The sequence below is a fragment of the Histoplasma capsulatum genome (genome assembly GCF_000150115.1).
Source record: "Histoplasma capsulatum G186AR genomic scaffold supercont2.8, whole genome shotgun sequence".
Lineage (NCBI taxonomy): Eukaryota > Fungi > Ascomycota > Eurotiomycetes > Onygenales > Ajellomycetaceae > Histoplasma > Histoplasma capsulatum.
Window position 1 is genome coordinate 879,324 of NW_025544808.1, and position 20,799 is coordinate 900,122.

Here is a 20,799-nt window from a genome sequence, read left to right on the forward strand (position 1 = left end):
GATTATTATTTCTTTCCCTTTCTTTATATTTTGCAAGTTTTTCATTCAAACGATGGGAACCACCATGTCTATCCAGATCTCATCTCTGGAGAGAGCAGTACCATACTCTAGGAAGTACTGTGCATTATATGAAAATCAAGGATATTCACCAGCTGTATTTTACATGCAAGAAAAGCACAAAACCGCGATCAAGAAGGATCCTCAACTCCTAGGGATAAGACCTATATCATATTGACGGTGATGTCTACTCTGTATGTATGCTCGAAAAAAAGTTATCTCCACCCAAGCCCCATCTTATCAAAAAAAAAACCACAAAAGAATAAAAATGACAAGCAAAAGCTGAAGCTGAAAGGAGCAAACAAACACCTAGCCCAGAACCGAGCCCAAGCAACAAACCGGGGAATAATACTAATAATAATACTTTAAAAAAAGAAGCAAAACAATAACCTAGAAAACGGTCTAGAGCTATTAATTCAGTGTCAAGAAGAAAAGTCACCCACACAAAGTCCAATTGTGGAATGAAATATTTGTGTTCCTTAACAAAGCCACCTCGCCTTGCCACGGCCCCATATAACAACCCCAGGATCGGCCGTAATCCTTGTGCCTGAAATATATTAATACATATAATCGGCTCTTCGCTTTCGCTAAATGGTCCAGTAATCTATCCCTTCAAGTCTTGAAGGAGCTGATTCATTTCTGTTGGATTGCCTTTAATACTACTATTGGAAGAAGGCGACGGCAGCAATCAAGCCACAAATAGCAGAGACCCCGTATGAGATAGGGAAATTGAGATTAGCTGCACCTGTTCCGGGAGCAACTGTGGCATTTGGTGAATTTGTACCAGTGGCTGAGGGCGATTCAGGGCCACCAGCGGAAGAGGAGACCGGAGATGAAGGCGACGATCGTGAAGCAGACTGGGATGCGCTCTGGAAGGAGTAAAGGAAAGAAGACGAGTTGAATTAGCAAAGACGGACTTATTATATAACAGGGGAATAGTGACTATTATAAATAATGAGTCGCAAAGGGTGATGCTCACTCACAGAAGCCGTGGACGGCGGTGTGGCTCTCCCAGAGTCTGTGACTATCCATTCACTGGGGAGCCCTGCAAACGAGGTTATTGACGGTGTACTCTCAGGTTTGAGGGTGCTAGATGGAACCCAAGGATACTCGCTTGGGTGTATTATACCTTTGGTGGTTGGGGGCCGGGTGGCTTCTGCAGGGGGGATTGAAGACTCTACCTGTGGGCCCGAGCCAGGAGTTCCGTGGCCATTGACCTTACCACCAATGGCTTCAATGGACTGCCAACTACCACTGCGGTCAGTATACCGGTATTGGGTGCCGGTAGAATAGTCAGTCACAGAAATGGACTTTAGTCCCATGACAAAAGGACCAGCACCGTAATCAGTTTTACCACCAGCCCATTCTGGAGGGACGGAAATTTAATGAATCAGCTTATCTTAGCAAATGTAATGTACTTTGTCGTCCGCATATCAGTATGGTGTGAGGGTGACATACCGATAGTTCCAGGAGGATTGGAAGGATCACCGCCGGCCCAGACACCAGCCTTGATCTGCATAGGGGTTTGCGGGTACGATGCACCAGCAGAGGCGGCAGTAAGGGTACGAACAGTCTGACCATCGATCTGCCAGATAAGCCGATCGCTATTCCAGTCGATCGAGTAAGTATGAAAGCCATCTTGATTGCCCGGATCGGCGTGGAACTGGCCACGGTCAAAGGTGCCCTGCTGATTTTTTCCAAAGTAATTGGTTTGCACCTGGGCGTTGTCTACACCAAGCCATTCCCAATCAATCTCGTCCAGATCGTCGGATTGCAAGACCGCACTGCTGACAATGCCTCGGCCAGGGGCGGCTTTGATGACAAAGTCAACATGGCCAAACATGATGTAGAATTTCGAGACAAGGGTGGGTGCATCGCCTGCTTGGCTACGGCTAGGGAAGCCCCATTTGAGCCATATGTTGGAGCACCCCCGAGGACGTCGAATCGCTCAGAGGCGGAGTGGAACTGGAAGTCAGCCGTCCCTCCAAGAGCAGGATCTGGAGGGCAAGCTGTATAAACAAAAAACAGTTAATAAATGAATTGAGCTGACACAATCTTGAAAAAAGTCAAATAAAACCACAACTGTCAAAGGGTATCCAAAAGGGAATTGGACTGAGAATCCGGAACTGGGTCAGGGGAACTAAAACGTCAACCTGGGGTTCGTGATCGTGGAACCTACTCTTTTCCATGGGATTGCAGGAGGTCCAAGTCTGAGCAGCAACTAATTTGGAACCTGAGAGCAGGGACATAGCCAAACCGGCCATGGAGCCCGAAGAAAGCTTCATGTTGAGTTGAAGCCTGGAAAGAGAATAGCCACAGGGGGCTTCTTTACACAGCAGACGAGAAGGTGCACAAAGGTACTACTTGCTCTGACGGTGCACTCAGTATGCAAAAGGATGAGGAGGGGTAAATGATGTGGGCGAGCGGGATGTTCAGCAGAAAACCCAGAAAGCAAACAAACAGGAGAATGGGATGTGGAGCGGAGGAGAGGCAGAGGGAAGAGAAAGAAAGAAGGGAATCAATAAATATCAACAAATCCCGCCAGCGGTGGCGGGGGCGGCTGAAAAAAGGAAGGAGAGCTGCAGCCCAGCGACGCTGCGAGTGTGTGCGCTAGCTGCTGCATTTTAGCGGCCTGTTAGTGCTGTTTTGGTCGTTTTGAGTGGGCCTCTTGCGATGCTCTTGGCTGCTCGCGTGCTGAAATCACGGGCTAGCGTGTTGCCCGTCCGACAGGCTAATGACTCAGACCAGCGCCCGCTGCTGCCCTTGCATCTGCTCCCAACCTCCCGATGAGACAAGGCGACAGATTCGATCCCTGCTCATGCAGCCCATGCAGCCCATGCAGCGGCCAAGCAGTCATCTTCGCTGCTATTCTCGCCGATTCCTTGTTCAACCAGGTTGACATCAAGAATAAAAACACATCATCAGCGGAGCAATGACATCTTCTGAAACCAGAAAATAAATCCTTCCACTCAGCTGACAGTTGACTAGCAAGGAGTCGAGACAATTCGCCGTTTCCCGCCACAAGTCGAGCTAATCGGTCTTCCAAAGTTCTGGGATCTCAGGGACCCAAAACCTTGATCGCCGGTCCCAAAGATTCGCTCACCTCGTCACCGAGCCGTTTCGCTTCCACGCAAGTACGGAGTAGTTTCTACGGTCCGTACACACAAATTCTGACTGTCAACCTGTTCGTTTCCAAGAACCTCAGGCCTCTCAAGGGGGTCAAACAAAATTCTGTTTCGACAACATGCATTGAACCCCTGCCATGCAACGGCGTGGCTATACGAATGCTTGGCTTTGGACTAAGATAATGGCTGCTATTGGCTCCAGCGAGGCGTGACTGGGGTAACTTCTAAGACACTTCACCCCCTTGGGCCTTCGGTTATCGAGAAAAAGAAAAACACATGTGTGTGGCTGGTGCCAGGCATCTGCGAGGCGTTTTCGTCCTCCACGCTAGGAATTTAAATGTGCAGAGGTTGTCACTTAGGGGCTTTGATGCCGAACTTGACCATCTGGCGATATCATCTTCACTGAAAAGAAATTTATTGATTATCTATACGTGGTTCAAGAAAGCGCGGCCATCGATATACAATTAATAAAAATTACAGAGTAAAATACGACGGCAGCGTCTCAGACACAGCTCAATAAGTTAGAGTATCAAAAGAAGCAGCCATTGTTTTGTATAAAGAGACATCATCACAAAAGCAAAAATATTTCATGGACTGCCGATTTTTGTTCCAGTGACCACAGCATACACACCATAAGAAGAGCCAGTGAATGAGAGGTCAATAAATACGCACTGTACAAGAGTGGTTGCAAGGTTCACATAGAAGAGATATATAAAATCAGATTCAAATCTTTTTATCCATGGTGAATACTGTATAAATCCTCATCAACTTAATAATGATCCTATACGGCTTTATATCATCCAGAGTCATAAAAGTTATTATACAAATAATACTCGATTTATTTCAGCACTACCGACAGCAACGATCTCTTTTAAATCGGAGTCAATGGATTAAATTTCCTCAATTTGGAATTACAAGAACATTTAAAAGTCTCTAATGGTTCTCAAAGATATTATTCTTAATCAGGTTACGCAAAACCTTTGGTTGTAGGGTTGTCTATCTGTATCTCCAGATAGGGCACAGAGTATATATATACATGAGTAGAGTCGCATGTAAAGAGTCAAACGATCATACCTGAGCACTGTATAGATGGTGGCGCCGGTTTTTACTTCTACTTTTTCCTCTTGGATCTGCTTGGCTCAGACCGGATCGTTGTGTCTGGTGTAATTTGCTGGGCGTGTTCCCGGCTGCCCCGTATCACCCCTTCATTAGCTAAATTATGATCCTCAAATTGCTGGGACAGTCCTGAGCGTGATGAAGCCGGTTCCTGGTCTAGGAATTGAAGCTCTGACTGATCGGAGACTTCAAAGTTTAGGTCAGCAGGTAACATATCGATAGCAGAGCAGACTCGATTGAAGTGCTCTGGGAGCCACAAATCGTAGACATTCCGGACAAAATTGTATGCCTTCCACCTTTGATCTCCTTCTGCCGTTGGCGAGATATTGAATTCGGCAATTGGATGTCGGTAGAATTTGATATCTCTACTGTTAATGACAGGGTAATGGCCGTAAATTCTCACATCCACATCACTATGAGAGATAGAAAAGCCAGTAATTTCCCGATGCAGTTCGTTCTCCCGGCCTACCAGGCGGAAAAGTGCAGTTAGACCACGTAATATGACGGATTGACTGTGGGCGTTCTGTCGATCACCAATATCAAGACCGGTTGCTCCACACTTGACCTCGCTGGTGAGGAATGGAAAATACATATTATACGTAGCTGCCATTAACGAGCAATCAGCAAGAGGGTCGCCGATATAAGGTCGCAGCTTCTGAAGCTGTTCCCGATTGAATGCGTCTCTCTTAAATCCAAGGCCAAAGTCAGGCTGCGGACGGGGAGCAGGTCGAGAACCGGGAGGTCTGATAAAGGGGACGGCGTTGACCCAGCACGCATTGGTAGTCTCTCGAAGGATTTCTAAGTGTTTGGCTCCCTTATCGGCTAGTATCTCAGCGGAAGGAACAATGAGCTGTGCAATATCGCGGATCACCTTGGTCTCGTTCTCGCCTCTGATCCTTTTGCACGTCTTCTTGAACAGGTTATCGTCAGAGAAGAGAGTATGCTCAGGTGGTGTCTGCGGTGCTCTCAAGAGCGTTTGACAAATCCTTTTGCTTTGAGCGCTGATGCCTTCGTCGCAATCGTCCATAAAGCTGTCACACTCCTTTAATTGATCTTCAAACAGCGGATGTTTATACGGTGCACTCTTCTGATCCCGCAATTGTTGGCTGCTTGGAGTCTGTGCCTGAGCTGTTTCTGTATTTAAGCTGGCGTTTGAGCGTTTGCGGTTAAGGGAACTCGATCGCTTTCTTGCGAGTGCATCGTTAACGATATCCCGAAACCGATCCATTGTCTGCTCTTCTTCTTCTGTTGGCCAGTTTCCGTTCTTCGTCCAGTGCTCAACCCGAGCCTCGCTGATTGGGGTTGCAGACGTTCGTGGTCGATGAGGAGACGCATGAGACGATGGAGCCTCGTCGTCTTCTCGAGGACGCTTTGGGGTCTTCACCCGCCGCGTGGACTTTGGCTGCGACTGGATATAATTAGCAATTTGGAGGAGTAGAGTCCTTCGTCTTCGTTTCTGCATCTGCTGAGGATGCGTGAGACCCTCCATAAACTACGTTACGTCGCCGACGATATAGCTTGGTGCATACATGCCTGTTCGGTATTTGTCTGGGCCTTTGGCCACTCATCAACCACCAACGCCTTTGTGAGGCGCCGGCTTCGTCGCAACGTGGTGACGTTGCTGATATGACCTCGATGTGTTTGGGCTTTGATAGTTAGATTCGTTATGGTACGGTGAGAGTTGCCACGGCATACCTTTTCTCGCCGGAGTTGGCATATGCCGTCTCGTCTGAGCGGATAAATGTGCTGAACTACTAGCCATGCTGGAATCGCAGGATCGAAGCGCCTAATTGTATTGCTGCCGACTTTGACGGGGGGGAGTTGGCAGGTGCGAGTCTGCTACGAAAACGCCAAGCACCCGTATGAGGAGCCACGTGAATTGCACTGCACACTCACGCTAGCGAGAACAGAAACTTCCAAAAGCATATCGCCTTGATCAAGGTATCAGCGCCCACGCGTTCCATTCTAAAAGCCTAAACCAAGAGAGGATTAATCACAAAAAAGGCTGCAAGACCTCAACGCACTGATGCCTAAAATTTGGGCGAGCATTGGTACCTAACTCAGAAAAGAACCCCAGTGTCATTCTCGAGTGTTGGAGGGATTGGATTGGAAGGTTCGTGCCTTCCAGCATGACGCTGGTGGTAAATGAGCTCTTCTGCCCCAGGTGCCTAGATCAAGGATGCAGAATTAATGGCCATCACGAACATTGATGAGCTGCAGTGGGGAGGAAAGCGTCAATTCACTGCAGAACCGCAATAACATGTTTGAAGGTATGACGATAAACAACTTGAACCAGTACTCAGGATTGCTCCGTCGATGTTGAGATCTGCATCCTGTCCTCGCCCCGCCATGGAAATGCAAGATTTCACGGCAGTCACCAAAACTGCGTATTTTGGCCGGCCCGATGATGAATGATACTCCATATTGTAGAGTACATGTACATTGAAATGGACTCAACGAAACCGAATTGGGGGACGAAAAGAACGCTAGTAATGAAGTATGGGCATATTTATATGTGTAGAGATTTGCCCTCCTCTTTCTTCCTCAGGATGGGCTATATTTGTGAACATATTTTTGGTCAAGTTGGAAGAGTTACCCCCGACACCACCGACACGAAATGTTTGCTATGAGGCTAGACAAGGTGTTCCTGGTGGCCTGCCCGGCTGTCTAGCTAGCTGTTGTATTCAAGGGTAGTAATAATTGAATGACCAATGGGTATAGAAACCCGCTCTACTAGCTTAGTATATGCCCATGTACAGCACATGTCCCATGTGGTGCATATCGTATGCCGAAACCGAAGGTATGGATAGGCCGATTCACAGGGAGTATGATATGAGACGATTCAAACGCGAGAAGACAAGTTTTGTCGTCCTAAAAGTCATATATACATATTTAAAGAAGCCATTGTTCAGGTGATTTTACAGATTGTTTTCCTGTAGCCACCTCCTTGATCGTGTACTATGTATCAGATGTAGCAGAATTGTTCCGCCAACCTCATATCACGTGGTCTGCCTGCTCCCAGGTTCTCCCCGCAATCTGCTCCGTGACTCGGGTTCGATTCCTCTTGCTTCCCACAGTCCGCCGCCGCTCTTCACTCCCACAGCCCAAGGATGGCAAAAGAATTATCGCCCCAAGAGAAGATCGATCTGATCTACCACAATCTTCAAGAAGTCCTGAAGCCAGAGATTATCGAAGATGTCATCTTGCGACAAAATCGCCCTCTGAAAGTTTATTTCGGTATGGTTGTCAACCCCTCCACTCACTTCTACTTTAAAAAAAAGGGGGGGATACAATGCCCTTTAAGAAAAACGAAGGGAACCTCATCCAATGCCTGATTTTATGTTATTTATAGTGAAAAATTACATGGATTATTTTCGTCGTTAACAAAATTTTACAGGTACCGCAACAACCGGCCGCCCACACTGCGGCTACATCTGCCCCATGGTAAAGCTCGCCCACTTCCTCCGCGCAGGCTGCCACGTCAAAATCCTCCTCGCAGACATCCATGGCTTCCTCGATAACCTCAAGGCGCCCATCGACCTCGTCAACTTCCGCGCCAAATACTACCGCTATATCATCACCGCCCTCCTCGAAGCCATCCACGTCCCCATCGACAAGCTCGAGTTCGTTCTCGGCAGCGACTACCAGCTCTCCTCCAGATACACCATGGACCTGTTCCGCCTCAGCAGTGTCGTGACGGAGCACGATGCCAAGAAGGCCGGCGCGGAGGTCGTGAAGCAGGTCGACAACGCGCCACTGTCCGGCCTGATATACCCGCTCATGCAGGCGCTGGACGAGGAGCATCTGGATGTCGATGCGCAGTTTGGCGGCGTCGATCAGCGGAAGATCTTCACGCTGGCGATGGAGACGCTGCCGCGCGTGGGCTATAAGGAGCGCGCACACCTCATGAGTCCCATGGTACCCGGGCTGGCGGGCGGGAAGATGTCGGCGTCGGACCCAGATTCAAAGATTGATATTCTGGATGCGCCGGAAGTGGTGAAAAAGAAGTTGAAGAAAGCCTATGCGGTGCCGAAGGAGACGGAGGGGAATGGGATTATTGGCTTTGTGGAGTATGTGTTGCTACCTGTTAGTGCGTTGGAGAGGGATGATGGGAAAGGGAGCTTTGTGGTCGAGAGGAGGGAGGAGGAGGGCGGTCCGATTGTTTATTGGAATATTGAGGATGTGAAGAGTGATTATCGGGATGATAAAGTGAGACCCCTTTCTTCTTCTGCTCCTTATAATTTTTGTTTTGCGTTTGTCACCACTATTTACACATGTACCAGTACATTTCCATACTAACAGTAACCTATTGATAAAAAAATCAGTTAACCCCACAACTTCTTAAAGCCGCAGTGACAACAGCGCTCAACAAGCTCCTCGCGCCCGTCCAGGCCTCCTTCCAAGCTAACCCTGACTGGCAAGAGATCGAGAAGAAAGCATACCCGCCTCCACCGGAGCCGGAGAAGAAGAAGAAGAAGCCAAAGGATAAGGGTAGTAGATACCCTGGTGGTGGCGGTGGCGGTCCACCAAAAGAGGACGCGGGCGGTGTCGAGGAGAAGCTGGAGAAACTGGAGGTTTAAGCATTTTACTTTCTTGAGTCATTACGAGGCGCTGGTAATGCGTAGGAAATTTTAATTTGGAGTAAAAAATAGGGGATCAAGCGAATGAGTGAGTGGAGGAGGCGTTTGTATGGATGGAGTCTGTTCCTGTCCCCCCCCAATACTCGTTAGTTGGGCGAAAAAAAAAGGGGGGAGGGGGGCAGGGGAATAGAATGCCTTTTGCCCTGGATGGCCTGAATGACGGCCGAAGATTAAACTATAGAGAACCCTTATTACTTTCACGTGGGAAATGACCAGAAAATAGCTTATGAAGCGCAGTACAACTAGCTAACCTTTTTCTTTTCCTTTTGCTGGAACATTGAACATCGATGATATGATTTGGCGCTATAAAATATACAGGTATGTTTGTTCGTATGCAGGTAGTTTCCTAGGATTCAAGTTTCAACGTAACCAAGCAAATCAGCTTCGATGAAGTTGGGTATAAACACAGGATCACAGGTATCATGAAAGATATACATCAACGTCAATTTTCCGTGCCAACCTAAGACTCCATCCAGCTTCCTCTTATGATTGAATTTAAAAAGGAAGCACCAATTACCAACCAACCGAGCAGTTGGTCCTTCAGGCGATGTGTTTTCCTGAGAAATTTGAAAAGCGCCGCAAGGTGTGCATGTGGGAGCGAGTGTGAACAACGGCGTCTGATCGTTTTGAGTTTTTTTCTATGCACCCCTTTTGAGGACGCCGAGCGCGTCGGCTTCGCGCCGTTGATTTTGCATGGCATAATAATATAGATCGAGTGGCAGGAGGCGGGCGATTTGCCAGAGGATATGATATAGCTTTGGGGGAAAGGAAGCCTGTGCTCTATCCTTACATTCCCGTTCCTCTTTCATGCCCCGTCCATCCATCCATTCATCCATCCACAGCGAGGAGCCAAATTCGAACCTTTATACCCCCTCATCACCTTAAGATGCTGGTATTCAGTTCCTCCTTTTTCCTTTTCCTCTGGTAGTAGAAGATTCGCTTTTCGTAGAGCCAGACACCGTTCAAGACAGACGCGATCCGGCGTCCCCAACACCTCCCTTCCAGTCAGTTTGCTACCGTGTCCATTTTTCTTTCTTGATGGTGTCACTCTGTTCGCTTCTCTTGTCACGCAGATCCTGAGGCCCACTTTCCTGAAATTTTGAAGTTTTCTGAAGTCCTTCCAGTCAAAGGGCATCCCCAATTGTGCATTCGCACGCCAACACCAGTCAAATAACAAGGGGTAATCGTATATCAATCCCACTCGTCTTATCTCGAAATAGCTGGAAACAATAATAGAAACCCCCTTTTTAGCCCCGCCAAACTCCAGAACACAGAGAGTCATAACATGTATTGAAAGAAAAGAAAATTGAAAAAAAAAAAAGAAAAAAAAAATCCCAAAGAAAAAGGTGCCCCTTCTTCAAAAGAAAGCCCAATACACAATAGACCGATAACCTAAAACCCTCCAAATCCCTGCCCATACGGTGTTGCCCCATACGGCGTCGCGCCGCCCGCACCACCCCAAACACTCCCACCTCCAGCAGCCCCGCCAACACCATTAGCCGCATAAGCTGTGTAGCCACCATCCATTCCCTCAGGTGGCTCGTAAGCGTCGGGGCTACGGCCACCATCCTCACCGATGCCGTTCATCGTAGCGCCGTTGCGATCCGTATCTCCCGCGCCGGTTAGGGCAGAAATGATCTCTGCGAGCTTGCGTTGGAGGACAGTGATACCCTGTTGGACGATGGCGTCTGGTTCAAGGTTGCCGATGCTTTCGACATCGATGTAAAAGGTGGAGGGCTGCGCGTCATAGTCGAAGGGCATGTCAGGTTGGGCCGGGGTTTCCCATTCTGCGTTTGCAGAGATGGGCCTGTTGAAGGTGACGCATGTAGTTAATATCGATGTCGATATATCGATGTAAAATATTTTAAAATAAGGGATGAATTCCTGCGTATTGCTTGTTTCGCATAGAAAACAATAGCAATGATAATTATAGAATGAAAGTAAAAGAGAAGGGTTGGGGAGGGGGACATACCATTCCTTAATCGGATCCTCTTCATACCAATAATCCACATGCTTTAAATTGTTATGCGGATCATACTCAAACCCCACCGCCGCAGTCGGCGCCCACTTCGCATGCTCCTTCGCAATCCCCTTCTTCGCAATACACGTCATTTTAATCTCCTGGCCCCTGCGCAACTTGCAAATCACAGGACCTTTTCCTTCCGCATCCATGATAACCGGGTTGCCCACCCACTCATTCGCCCGATCCCCGACGACCACCAGATCGCGCGCGTACACTTTCATAATATCCTCGCCCGTGCAGCGCGCTTGCAGTTGCAGGGTGACGACGCAGCGCGCACAGCCGCCCTCGCAGTCGCAGTCGCGCGAGTATTCCATGTCGGCGTCGCAATTTTTGGAGTTGAGCGGGATGAGGCCGAGGCGGTGAGAGATGAATTCATCGGGGAGAACGGAGGTATTGGATTCGATTTCGACGACGTCGATGGCGACGGTGGGGATTTCGGCGAGGAGGGTGCGGCGGAGGGAGTTGGCGAAGGCGAGGTCGACGGAGCTGAGACGGAAGTCAACACGATGTGGTTCAGCCTGTTGGTTTGTGGTTTTATATTCGTTAGGATGGATCTTCTTTTTGGTCTCTTCCTTTTCTACTCTTCTTATTTACCTCTCTGACTGTGACTTGAGGCCCCTGGGGCTCAATGTCCATTTCATCATAGTCCATGATGGACGGGAAAGCCGCCGTGCAAAGGCTGGCTTTCTCCCTTGTGGTATGGTCCTTGAGCGCCGTCTACTCCGTATTCATGAGAGGGGTGACGGAAGCGCGCAGGTAGTTAAAAGTACGAAACCGTACCGGAAAGATGGTCTGGTGGAGAGCTTTTTTGGGGTTGGTGACAAGATGTCTGGAGAGCAGTTGGGGCGGGTGAAGCTTTGATGAAGATACCCGATTAGGACTAGGGTGCTCAATTGGATAATAGTTTTGGTTTTCCATTTCTCCCCAGTCCAACTACATAGAACCCGGAATACGACCACCTAAACGTCGAACAGCTTATGGCTCAGATTTCTTGTTTTTCTTTTAATTAATCAAATATTTCCGCTACTACTTCTTTTCATTATCTAAGGTATAAAAGTCTCGTGAGCTGCTACGCTGACAGGCTAAAGGATCCTGACGAGAGGCCAAGGAAGCTTTGATCACAGGAAAAAGAATTGAAATTGAATTGGTAGATTTAAAAAAAGGAGAATGCCTCCAAAAAGAACTTGAAAGATGTGGAGAATGAATACGGATATAGGCAAGAAATGCCTACCCCTGGACCCAGGGGTGAACCAGGTCAAATGAACGATATCTAAACCTTGATGAGAGTGATGATGGAACATGTGGAAAGACAGGACATAATGACGGAAGAACTCATACAAAACTGGATGGTCGTCCGGTGGGCTGTCTCCCTTGGGTCCTCTGCTGTGGTCAGTATGAGGGAGCGTGATCGACTTGAATTACCTTCCAAGATAGGGGAGATACAGTATATATTGGAGAGTGATGTGCTGCAGCAGTCTGATAAGCAATATTCTGCAAATGACCTATCGGCAACATTCAACCAAAAAAGCGTCAATGGAGAGTCAGTCCTTTTAGCGAAGGCATCAAATACAGTGAGGGCAGAAGGTGGATAATTTCCAGTAAATATTTTGCAACACTCTTCTTTACTTGCATTACTGAGCATAGCAAAGAATCTCTTACTCGAGATGTGTAGCAGCTTACAGCGCAGGATGCCGAAGCTGCAACTCAGCCTGACCAGATACAGGGTGAAATATGGTTAACAACAACGTACATGTATACATAAAATCCGAGTGATTCGCTCTTCATAATGATTCCCATTTTATGGATACTTCGTAGGAACTCCAAGTAGATCTCTGGTCGCTTGGCGGCTTGCAAGGGGAGAAGGATCCCTTCATTGTTGAATGTCAAGTGTACAATTACTTGATCAAGAACAAACTGGGCGGCGTGGTTGGGCCTTGCTGCCATGGCTGGCTCAAGCTTGACAAAGCTCAAAAACAATATATGGAACGGAAGTTCCCCCAATCCCTAGTATGACGGCTGAGGGCAGATACCGCAGAAGACTCTATTCATCGACTTTTGCTCAAATACATTGATGGATGCACTATTGACAAGGCTAGGGTTACCACCGCTGGAGCCCAGAGTTTGTGAGATCGGCTTGATCACCTACATAATATGAACATCGTGCATGGTGATCTGTTATCATGAAATATTATGAGATCAAATGTTGACCATGCATTCCTTGTCGATTTCAGCTCTGCAAAGTTATGACCTCACAGCTCCTTCATGATATACAAAAGAGAAGGCTTTCTAGCCTACACTCAAGATGAGAAATGAGTGCTTATACTATTTCTCTTTTGACTTCAGAAGATAAAGCCCTTCCCCCTTGATTTTTCCATGTGAGTTTTTAGCTTATGCAATCCAGTTAAAACGGCATCAAGGCATAACATTTTGTACAGAGTGAGGAACAGGCATATAGTCACCCAGTACGTTCCTGGGCGAATGTGAATTATGCTGTTGTTGAGTGAGAGTTGATTTGCAACAGTTAGGATTATGTTGTTCTCTCAGTTTGGAGATGACAGCGCACCGTGCCTCTGTACATCTTGATGTTGAAATTTGTGACACTTCAATGGTTTCCCTATCAATCCATAGATAGTAAAGCAAACTAACCAAGATCATCCAATTTTTGTAGATAAAGAATTCAGAATAAAAGATGGAATTAGAGCGGCCTTACCTATAATTATATAGAAGATTTTGTTCAACAATATATCAAGAACATGTTTTCAATCCTCCTTAGTAAGATATCCCACACTTTCAGAGAGGATTTTGATACTGCAACCTGGGGGAAAAGCTCAATGGAAAAACATACCAGTCTGTTCACTTCATGTGTTCATTTGCAACAGGCTTGTGAAAGGTATCCTTGGATGGAGAATACTAGTGCTGAATAAACAACTGCATCTCACTCATTCACTCCCAGCTCTCTGAGACATGGCAAAAGCCCCAACTCACTAAAGATGAACATCAAAAGACAAATCAAAATACAAAATGACAAGGGTAGTGAATAACCAACAAGTAACAAGGATCATGCTGTTTATTCTTTTGTTTTGCTTTGTTTTGCTTGGGACTGTTTTTCCAAATAACTTTTATTGCAAAGTAGAACATTTAGAAAGAAGGTGGAGGCAGAGTTGGATGTTATCTTTGACTAAAACAGAACGCAAGTATAAAGTCTATCATAGAGCCCAACAAAATATAAATAAAAAAATATAAATAAAATAACAAAGAAAAATGAACCGACGCAAATTGCAACGTCTAAAAGGAAGTTTTGAGTAGATCCAAAAGAAAAAGAAAAAAGAAAAGAGAAAGAGGAAATACTGCGAGCTACACCAAATTCTAATCAAACCCTGTAAAGAACAAACAGTATGTCCCAAGATCAACCAGCCAAAGGGGAGGGGGAAAAAAGGACCCCGGGGGGGGGAGGGGGGGGAAGGAAGGGAAAAAAAAACAGGGAAAGTTTCTTCCGTCGAAGCCATCAGGAAAACGAACTCGCCATGGCATAGAAATGGGACTTGGGTGAAGTGGTGGAACAATAACGATAGTTGAAGACATGGAGATATGTGATGGTTTTTTAATCCTTAACCACATATGAGCCGTCCGAGAAGTTTAGTTGATCTTTGCTAGAGGAGAGGAGATAAGTGAGGAAGAAAAGGTGCTTGAAATAATTGGTGCGGAGATACGAAAAGGAAGAGAAGAGAAGATAAGCGGGAATAGGTGATTCCAAATGCGAAGGGAAATTTGAAATATATCATGTGCGTATAACACGGGGAGGTGTTATCTTGCTAGTGGCTAGATGGGAGCATTGGCCGCGGCCTCGGACTCACTCTGGGACTTCTCCCTAGAAGACTTGGAGGGTAGGGCAACTAACTGCCTAAAGAGACGAAGAGGAAACTTTGCCGCACAATTACAACAGCCACTCCAGACAGATACCGCCAAATAAAACAAAGTGAAAGATTCTATCAGAAAGCCCAATTAGCCCAATTCGGTGTTTTCAGTCCCACGTTTAGCGGAAGAGAGTGGTTGAAACGACAGGTTTTATATAGATGGTCTCCAAGAATAAAACGGGAAGTTCCACGGGATGCTGGAACAAATTAGCAATAAGCGGCCAATAAATAACAGGCGATAGGTACATATGTGTTTTAAATGTTGAGGTTCCAATTTGCCCAAAGGAACCGGATCAAGAAAGGAGCCGGGGGGGAAAGGCCAAGAGCTATCTCTTGACAGAGCTGCGATTGAGCGCATCCAGAAGCTCAGGGCGATTCGCCAACGCCGCTGCAGCCTGCGCATAAGTAACCCACTGTCGTTTCCGCTTATGCATCTCCGGCCACTGGGCTTCCTCCCGATCGACGCGGACCTCAAAAAACTGATACAGTATCCTGGGAGCCTTCTGGGACACCTGGGCCGGGGTCCGCATGTCTGAGATCTTGCCGAGATCACGCAGGACGGTACAGACGACGCCTGCCTCCTCCCAAGCTTCACGGCAGGCTGCCTGCTGAGCGGACGGTTCATCCAATTCCCAGCCGCCCTTGGGCAGAACCCAGCCTCCGCGGCGAGCAGACTGGATCAAGAGTACCTTAGACTTGTCGGAGGACATGGCGACGACGCCGGCGACGAGTCGTTCGCCGCTTGGGCTATAGCCTAGAGGGGAGAAGAGGGAGGGTCATGTCAGCAAAACAGATTTGGCAGACCAATGGAAGAGGAACAACAGGGTCAAGCAAGGCGGGGCCAAGGGGAAGGGTAGCCAGTAGAAGGGGGTAAAGGTGATGGTCGTTTAGCGGAGATGGTGGTAAATGAGAAAGATATGTGCCATGGTGATGTATTGTGGCAAGTGTCCGCAATTGTACGTGGAAGTGCAGCGGGAGTGGAGGTTGGTGAGATGGCATGATGAGATGAGGGGCAAGGATCAGCAGCAACATGAAGGAGAGGACGGAGACACGTGCTTCAACAAAGGGCCAGCATTGCCTGTCTGCCACCTGCAGCTACTCACGCTGGTTTGTCCGCCCCGTGCGGGACTCCATTGTGCGGGATTGGGCCATCACCTCTCCAAGACGCGTTCTCTCTCAAATAACCTTCCTTCGTTGTCTGTTCTTTTCCCTTCCACGGGTGTATTCGGCTCTCCCAGCCCCGGATCTGTCGTCTCCGCCGAAATAATGAACAATGTCTAGTCCCTGTCCACACTCACACGCTCACACGCTCACATCCACTCCACCGCCGTTTTTGCCTCGTTATGCGGAAAATAACCCTCGTAACCACAATTCCCTTTCCGTCTTCCCACAGACTCAAGCCGGAAGTTAGAGATATATAGAAGACAGCGAGGCCGATCGCTGTCTGGGTAATCCCTCACGCGAGGACCTTCCTCAGCTTGTCTCCAGAACCACCCTGTAGGCAAAATCTGTATGTATATATATAGATATATATAGGGTATATATTCGATATCGGTAAACGGATCGACAACTCGACAACTCGACAACTCGAATCTCCGTTGAGCGGCAAAAAAACGGGGAATGGGTCTCTTGCTCCTCGTGCGCTGAAATATTTCGAACTGGAATTTCTGATGCTTCTTCCCTTCACAGACGGAGTTAGGCGAAGTGTTGGGGTTGCACACACACCGCTATCTATGGGCGTTTGTCTCGGACGAAGGGGCGTTATCGAGGCGGAAAGAGGTAGGTAAAAAAGTAGCAACGTATGAGAGGAGGCGGGTTCTACAGTTGCCGACGCGGAACACAGAGAGGAGAAGAGGAAACAGGACAAAATGAGAGCAACAAATGAGACGCCAATAGTGTATAGAGAATACAATAGGGGGGTTACGGGATTCGGGGATGCAGAGGCTGGAGGCGGTCGAGATGAAAACGGACGAGGGAAGAGGGTTTTCTTCCCTTTCAGTCCCGCGGAAGCTGGGGCTGGGGAAGAGTATGATTCCTGGTAGGAGCTGAGGGGCTGAAAGAAGACATTGTAGAGAGGGAAAGGGAATAAAATAAAGCAAATAAATAGGTTAGGAAGAGGAGTAGGACAGGTTGGGGGGAGGATTGGAGTTGTTGGCCGTAGCGGATAGTTGGATGAGAGGGAACCGGGGAACGGGAGGGCGGCGCACCGCGGAAGACGGAGGGTACCTTCCAAATAGCACGCACACACGCACACACACACACTCACAATAGATCAGAAGGGAAAAAAAATACAAAAATTATAAAAATATATATGAAAAAAGTAGAAAAATAGAAAAATAGAAAAATAACTACAAAACACCAGCAAATTAGTGTTAAATTGTCCTTTTCTTCCTTACTTCTACTCTTCGTTTCCGGATACAGATCGATAGCTTCCTTACGGACCTATGAAATTATAATGTTTGTGGGAGCCCATAGATCTATCTCCATACTAGCTTGGCGAAGGGTACTACGCATATACAGTCCATTCTCGACCTGTATCAATTTTCTGGGCGGCATGAATGGCGGTTCCTTAGTGCTGAGTTGTACTGATATGTAGTTATCTCAGCATTTCCATCAACTTTGTCCAGTCGGCCTGTTCGAGTCAGTCTGTTCTGTTAGGCATGTACTCGGTAAACCTGTTAAAACTCTACATAGCCTTTCAAACCCCTCCAGCGTTGCCCTTTTAAATATGTTACTAAACCGCCCAGATATTTAAAGTTAAACATTTGAAACCGCTCGTTGCTTTCAAAGCTTAAAAAATATGTATGAAATCATCAACATCAACCCCAAGCAGGATTGGGCAAAAGCAAAACGGCGAATGAATTGTCTGGGGCGAGGAAAAAGAAAATCTCACCGTTATTTTTTTTTTTTTTTTCCGTCATCGACAAGCAGGTCGGTCCTCCACCGTCATTGTCATTGCCCGGGAGATGCATGCTGGGGCTGACGTTTTCTCATCCATTTATTGGTTTCATCCATCTTCGGGTCAGTATATCTGTATCTTGGCCTGTTTCAACATCCGCTCAAATGAATCAACGGCCCTTAACAAAGGCATGGATCATTTTGATATGGAGAGAAAGCACGCATGGATGAATGAGGAAGCAAGAAAATAAAGTCTTCCTTAGTGAGGAGGAGACAGACAAATAAAAATTTAGAATGATGAAAATCCAAGCAGCTTTTTCTTTTTTCTTTCTTTCTTTCTCTTTTTTTTCCTTTATGAGCGGTTAACAAAGGAAAAGAAAAGAAAGTAACCAAAATAAAACACCTTTTCTATCCGTTGACTCCGCATAATGCATGCAGCTTGTCATGTTGAACATTACTTCAAGCAACTAGTATTATCAATTTCTTGTGGGTTTCAATATTTGGCTTCAGCAAATGGGTAGATTGCGGACCCTTCCCTTCCCTTCCCTCTCCGTCCAGCTCATTCGTGGCTAGAACTAAAAAACAGGGAAAAGCAAGTCGCTATCGTGGAAGGTCTTGGCTCCATCCTCGACACAGATCGAAAACCAAAGGGAAAGGAAAATAAAGGAAGAAAAATTCCAATAATCAATCAAATCAGCCTGTGAGCAGCGCAACATCCTGGCTCGTGCTCAGCACTGCTTCTGCGACTCGTCGAGATGACCAGCCAGGCTAGCAAGATAGTTACATGCTGTCGTAATAACAGCTGACCGCTGCTTGGTACTGCTGCTTCCTTGCAGCTGCTTGCTACCCAGCTAACTAGTGCGTTGCTTCTGCTGTACTACTTCAACAAATGCTGGCGCGGGCAGAGTTCGACGCATCAAACGACAGCTTTTTCTCATCTGCTATCTTCAGTGCGAGGCGGATAGGGTGGAGATAAAAAGTACGGTTAGCCCAAAACACCGTTGCTCCATTTTGATGATGATCTTTTTTTCTTGTCCTCGAGAGTCAGTTTGAAAATGTTCCCTTCCATTCCCTTTTTTGTTTTTTTCTTCTCCTTTTCTAGCAAGATGATTTGATCTCTTGTTATTGCGGCTTCGAGAGAAGCTGCCAAAGGTGTAAGAGAGGGCCACGTTGGTGATTGGGTTGATTTCGTGCAGCTGCAGCTTGCTCGCGGTGGTGTCATGTAAGCGGGAAGGGCAGCCAATCAACCGCTGCGAATGCTGGGAAGTTTGGCTGGGATAGAAGAAGCCTTCTAGAAGAAAGGTGTATGTCCATCGATTTCTATGTCTTTTTTATTTTTTTGTTCTTAAAAAAACAGTTGTTTGCTTAGCCATCCTAACTCACCAAACATCCCATTTGTTGTTAATTCTTGTTTCACACCCTGCCACTTTTCTGCTGTCCATGATATAAGAGTTGGTCATTTCCAATGAGAATTCTGCATCCCTTCTTCACCCCTTCCTATGAAATCACTCTCTTTGGCCCTATGACAACAGCCATATCAAACCAGCACAGCTTCGCATGGTGTTTCCGAGTCTTTCTCCATTATTCGATAATATCCTTGAAACACTGGGCCGGCCCAGTTATTTTGCGTCCCCTCCCGGCGGCAAGCCTGAAAAAGAAAATCGAAAAGCAAATATGCGGCCCGGCCCACGGATCTGTCCTGTCCGGTTGGTAGTCCATACTCTCCTCAGCTCCCGCATGATTTTCATCACGCTTTTCCTCCATGGCCGTCTGTTATCCCTACGACCTGTGGAGCCCCATGAGGTCGTTGGTCGAAACTAATTTAGGACGCGGAAATTTCTGGTTATACGACAGAAAGGGACTCGCTGCGTAAACCAAAAATACCATCGCAGGCGGGGTGATAGTTATTATTCCCTTTTTCTGTCCCATACAGTCCTTTGACTAGGGATTGGATTGTCGGACGGTTGATGGTGGCCACAAATCATCACCACGTTGTTTTTTGTGCCATGGCATTGGGCACTCATCCGTCCATGACGTGGGTGCACGCTATGCTGTTGTTCCTTCTACACCGTCGGCTGGTCTCCGTCTATCGGATTTCGAGAGAGAAAAACTCTGAAACAAATACACTTGTTCTTATGTGACCCATAATTATCCCGTCTAATGAGAACTTCAATTCCTGTTCCTCCCTCGTTCGAAGGAGAAGCAATTGCATCCTGTCCAGGTCACGGGATCTCCGCTGGGAATTTGAACGCGATAATTGATACCACCGCAGATGATAAATTTTCGGGATCGAACCAACGACACCCATCAATACTGAAAGAGAGAGAAATTAGCAATTCCTTGCTTGATGGCAACCTAAAGGAGTAAAGACGAAAACGGGGACATTCATTTCTGTTGGCTCTTCCCGTCGTCGCTGCCGACTGTATCTAAATAATCCCCCCTTTCCCCTTTCCATATTTGCTTCAGCTTTCAAAGTCCTAACTTGAGTCCTAAGAGATAACATTTCCAGGAGCCAAAACGAAATGATGTCCGTTGTTGTCAAAGCCCCCTGACGTGTTATATTATGTTATATCCAGATATCTTATGGCGATGGTGCTCGTTGTCTATGAATGGATCCAAATTGATAGGGCAGAGAATAACCTTCTATGATATTTTTCGGCCATCTTAGCCATTCCACTATCCTGGAAGGGGATAACCATCGCCTCTGTTGCTGAGGACGCACGAGATCGGGAAATACCCCTATCTTTCAGGAGGAATCAACATTGCCTTTTTTCTTCGGCCAGATAAAGCATTAGTGATGCCTCCGATAAGGGATGGGGTGTTGGATGAATACGGGATATAAATAAGGTACGAGCTGCTAGAGTGGACCAGGCTCAGATAGGACTAGTATGGACGTGTCATTATTCGAGATTACTAGTACCTCTCTCCATCCCTCTTTTATCTATTTTTTGGCATCTTACCAGGGGCAATGGTTGGTTATATGTACAGTGCATGTACAAATGGTTGAAGCAGAAAATGGGGCAGCC

General features: G+C 47.0%; 7 protein-coding genes across 7 annotated transcripts; 3 read left to right on the forward strand and 4 right to left on the reverse strand.

Annotated features, from left to right (window-relative positions):
• Positions 1-207: 207 nt before the first annotated feature.
• On the reverse strand, positions 208-2,542 carry HCBG_06096 (extracellular cell wall glucanase Crf1; the record flags this gene model as incomplete). Its single annotated transcript, XM_045433145.1, has 5 exons — positions 208-926; positions 1,041-1,102; positions 1,187-1,423; positions 1,516-2,066; positions 2,237-2,542. The coding sequence occupies 4 exons, from the start codon at positions 1,898-1,900 to the stop codon at positions 720-722; spliced, it is 891 nt and encodes a 296-aa protein (XP_045286313.1).
• A 333-nt stretch (positions 2,543-2,875) lies between these two features.
• On the forward strand, positions 2,876-3,365 carry HCBG_06097 (uncharacterized protein; the record flags this gene model as incomplete). Its single annotated transcript, XM_045433146.1, has 2 exons — positions 2,876-2,951; positions 3,046-3,365. 2 exons carry the CDS (start codon positions 2,876-2,878, stop codon positions 3,363-3,365), a joined length of 396 nt encoding a protein of 131 aa, XP_045286314.1.
• Positions 3,366-4,293: 928 nt separating this feature from the next.
• On the reverse strand, positions 4,294-6,347 carry HCBG_06098 (uncharacterized protein; the record flags this gene model as incomplete). Its single annotated transcript, XM_045433147.1, has 3 exons — positions 4,294-5,760; positions 6,195-6,229; positions 6,323-6,347. The coding sequence occupies 3 exons, from the start codon at positions 6,345-6,347 to the stop codon at positions 4,294-4,296; spliced, it is 1,527 nt and encodes a 508-aa protein (XP_045286315.1).
• A 1,043-nt stretch (positions 6,348-7,390) lies between these two features.
• Positions 7,391-9,794, forward strand: HCBG_06099 (tyrosyl-tRNA synthetase; the record flags this gene model as incomplete). The annotated part of the gene is made up of 3 exons (XM_045433148.1): positions 7,391-7,535; positions 7,696-8,507; positions 8,624-9,794. 3 exons carry the CDS (start codon positions 7,409-7,411, stop codon positions 8,876-8,878), a joined length of 1,194 nt encoding a protein of 397 aa, XP_045286316.1.
• HCBG_06100 (DNA-directed RNA polymerase II polypeptide) lies at positions 9,744-11,612 on the reverse strand (the record flags this gene model as incomplete). Its single annotated transcript, XM_045433149.1, has 4 exons — positions 9,744-10,158; positions 10,359-10,745; positions 10,911-11,479; positions 11,556-11,612. 4 exons carry the CDS (start codon positions 11,610-11,612, stop codon positions 9,744-9,746), a joined length of 1,428 nt encoding a protein of 475 aa, XP_045286317.1.
• A 668-nt stretch (positions 11,613-12,280) lies between these two features.
• On the forward strand, positions 12,281-13,647 carry HCBG_06101 (uncharacterized protein; the record flags this gene model as incomplete). Its single annotated transcript, XM_045433150.1, has 4 exons — positions 12,281-12,532; positions 12,777-12,968; positions 13,397-13,423; positions 13,630-13,647. 4 exons carry the CDS (start codon positions 12,281-12,283, stop codon positions 13,645-13,647), a joined length of 489 nt encoding a protein of 162 aa, XP_045286318.1.
• Positions 13,648-15,009: 1,362 nt separating this feature from the next.
• Positions 15,010-16,270, reverse strand: HCBG_06102 (NUDIX/MutT family protein; the record flags this gene model as incomplete). Its single annotated transcript, XM_045433151.1, has 2 exons — positions 15,010-15,629; positions 15,979-16,270. 2 exons carry the CDS (start codon positions 16,025-16,027, stop codon positions 15,202-15,204), a joined length of 477 nt encoding a protein of 158 aa, XP_045286319.1.
• Between the last annotated feature and the right edge of the window lie 4,529 nt (positions 16,271-20,799).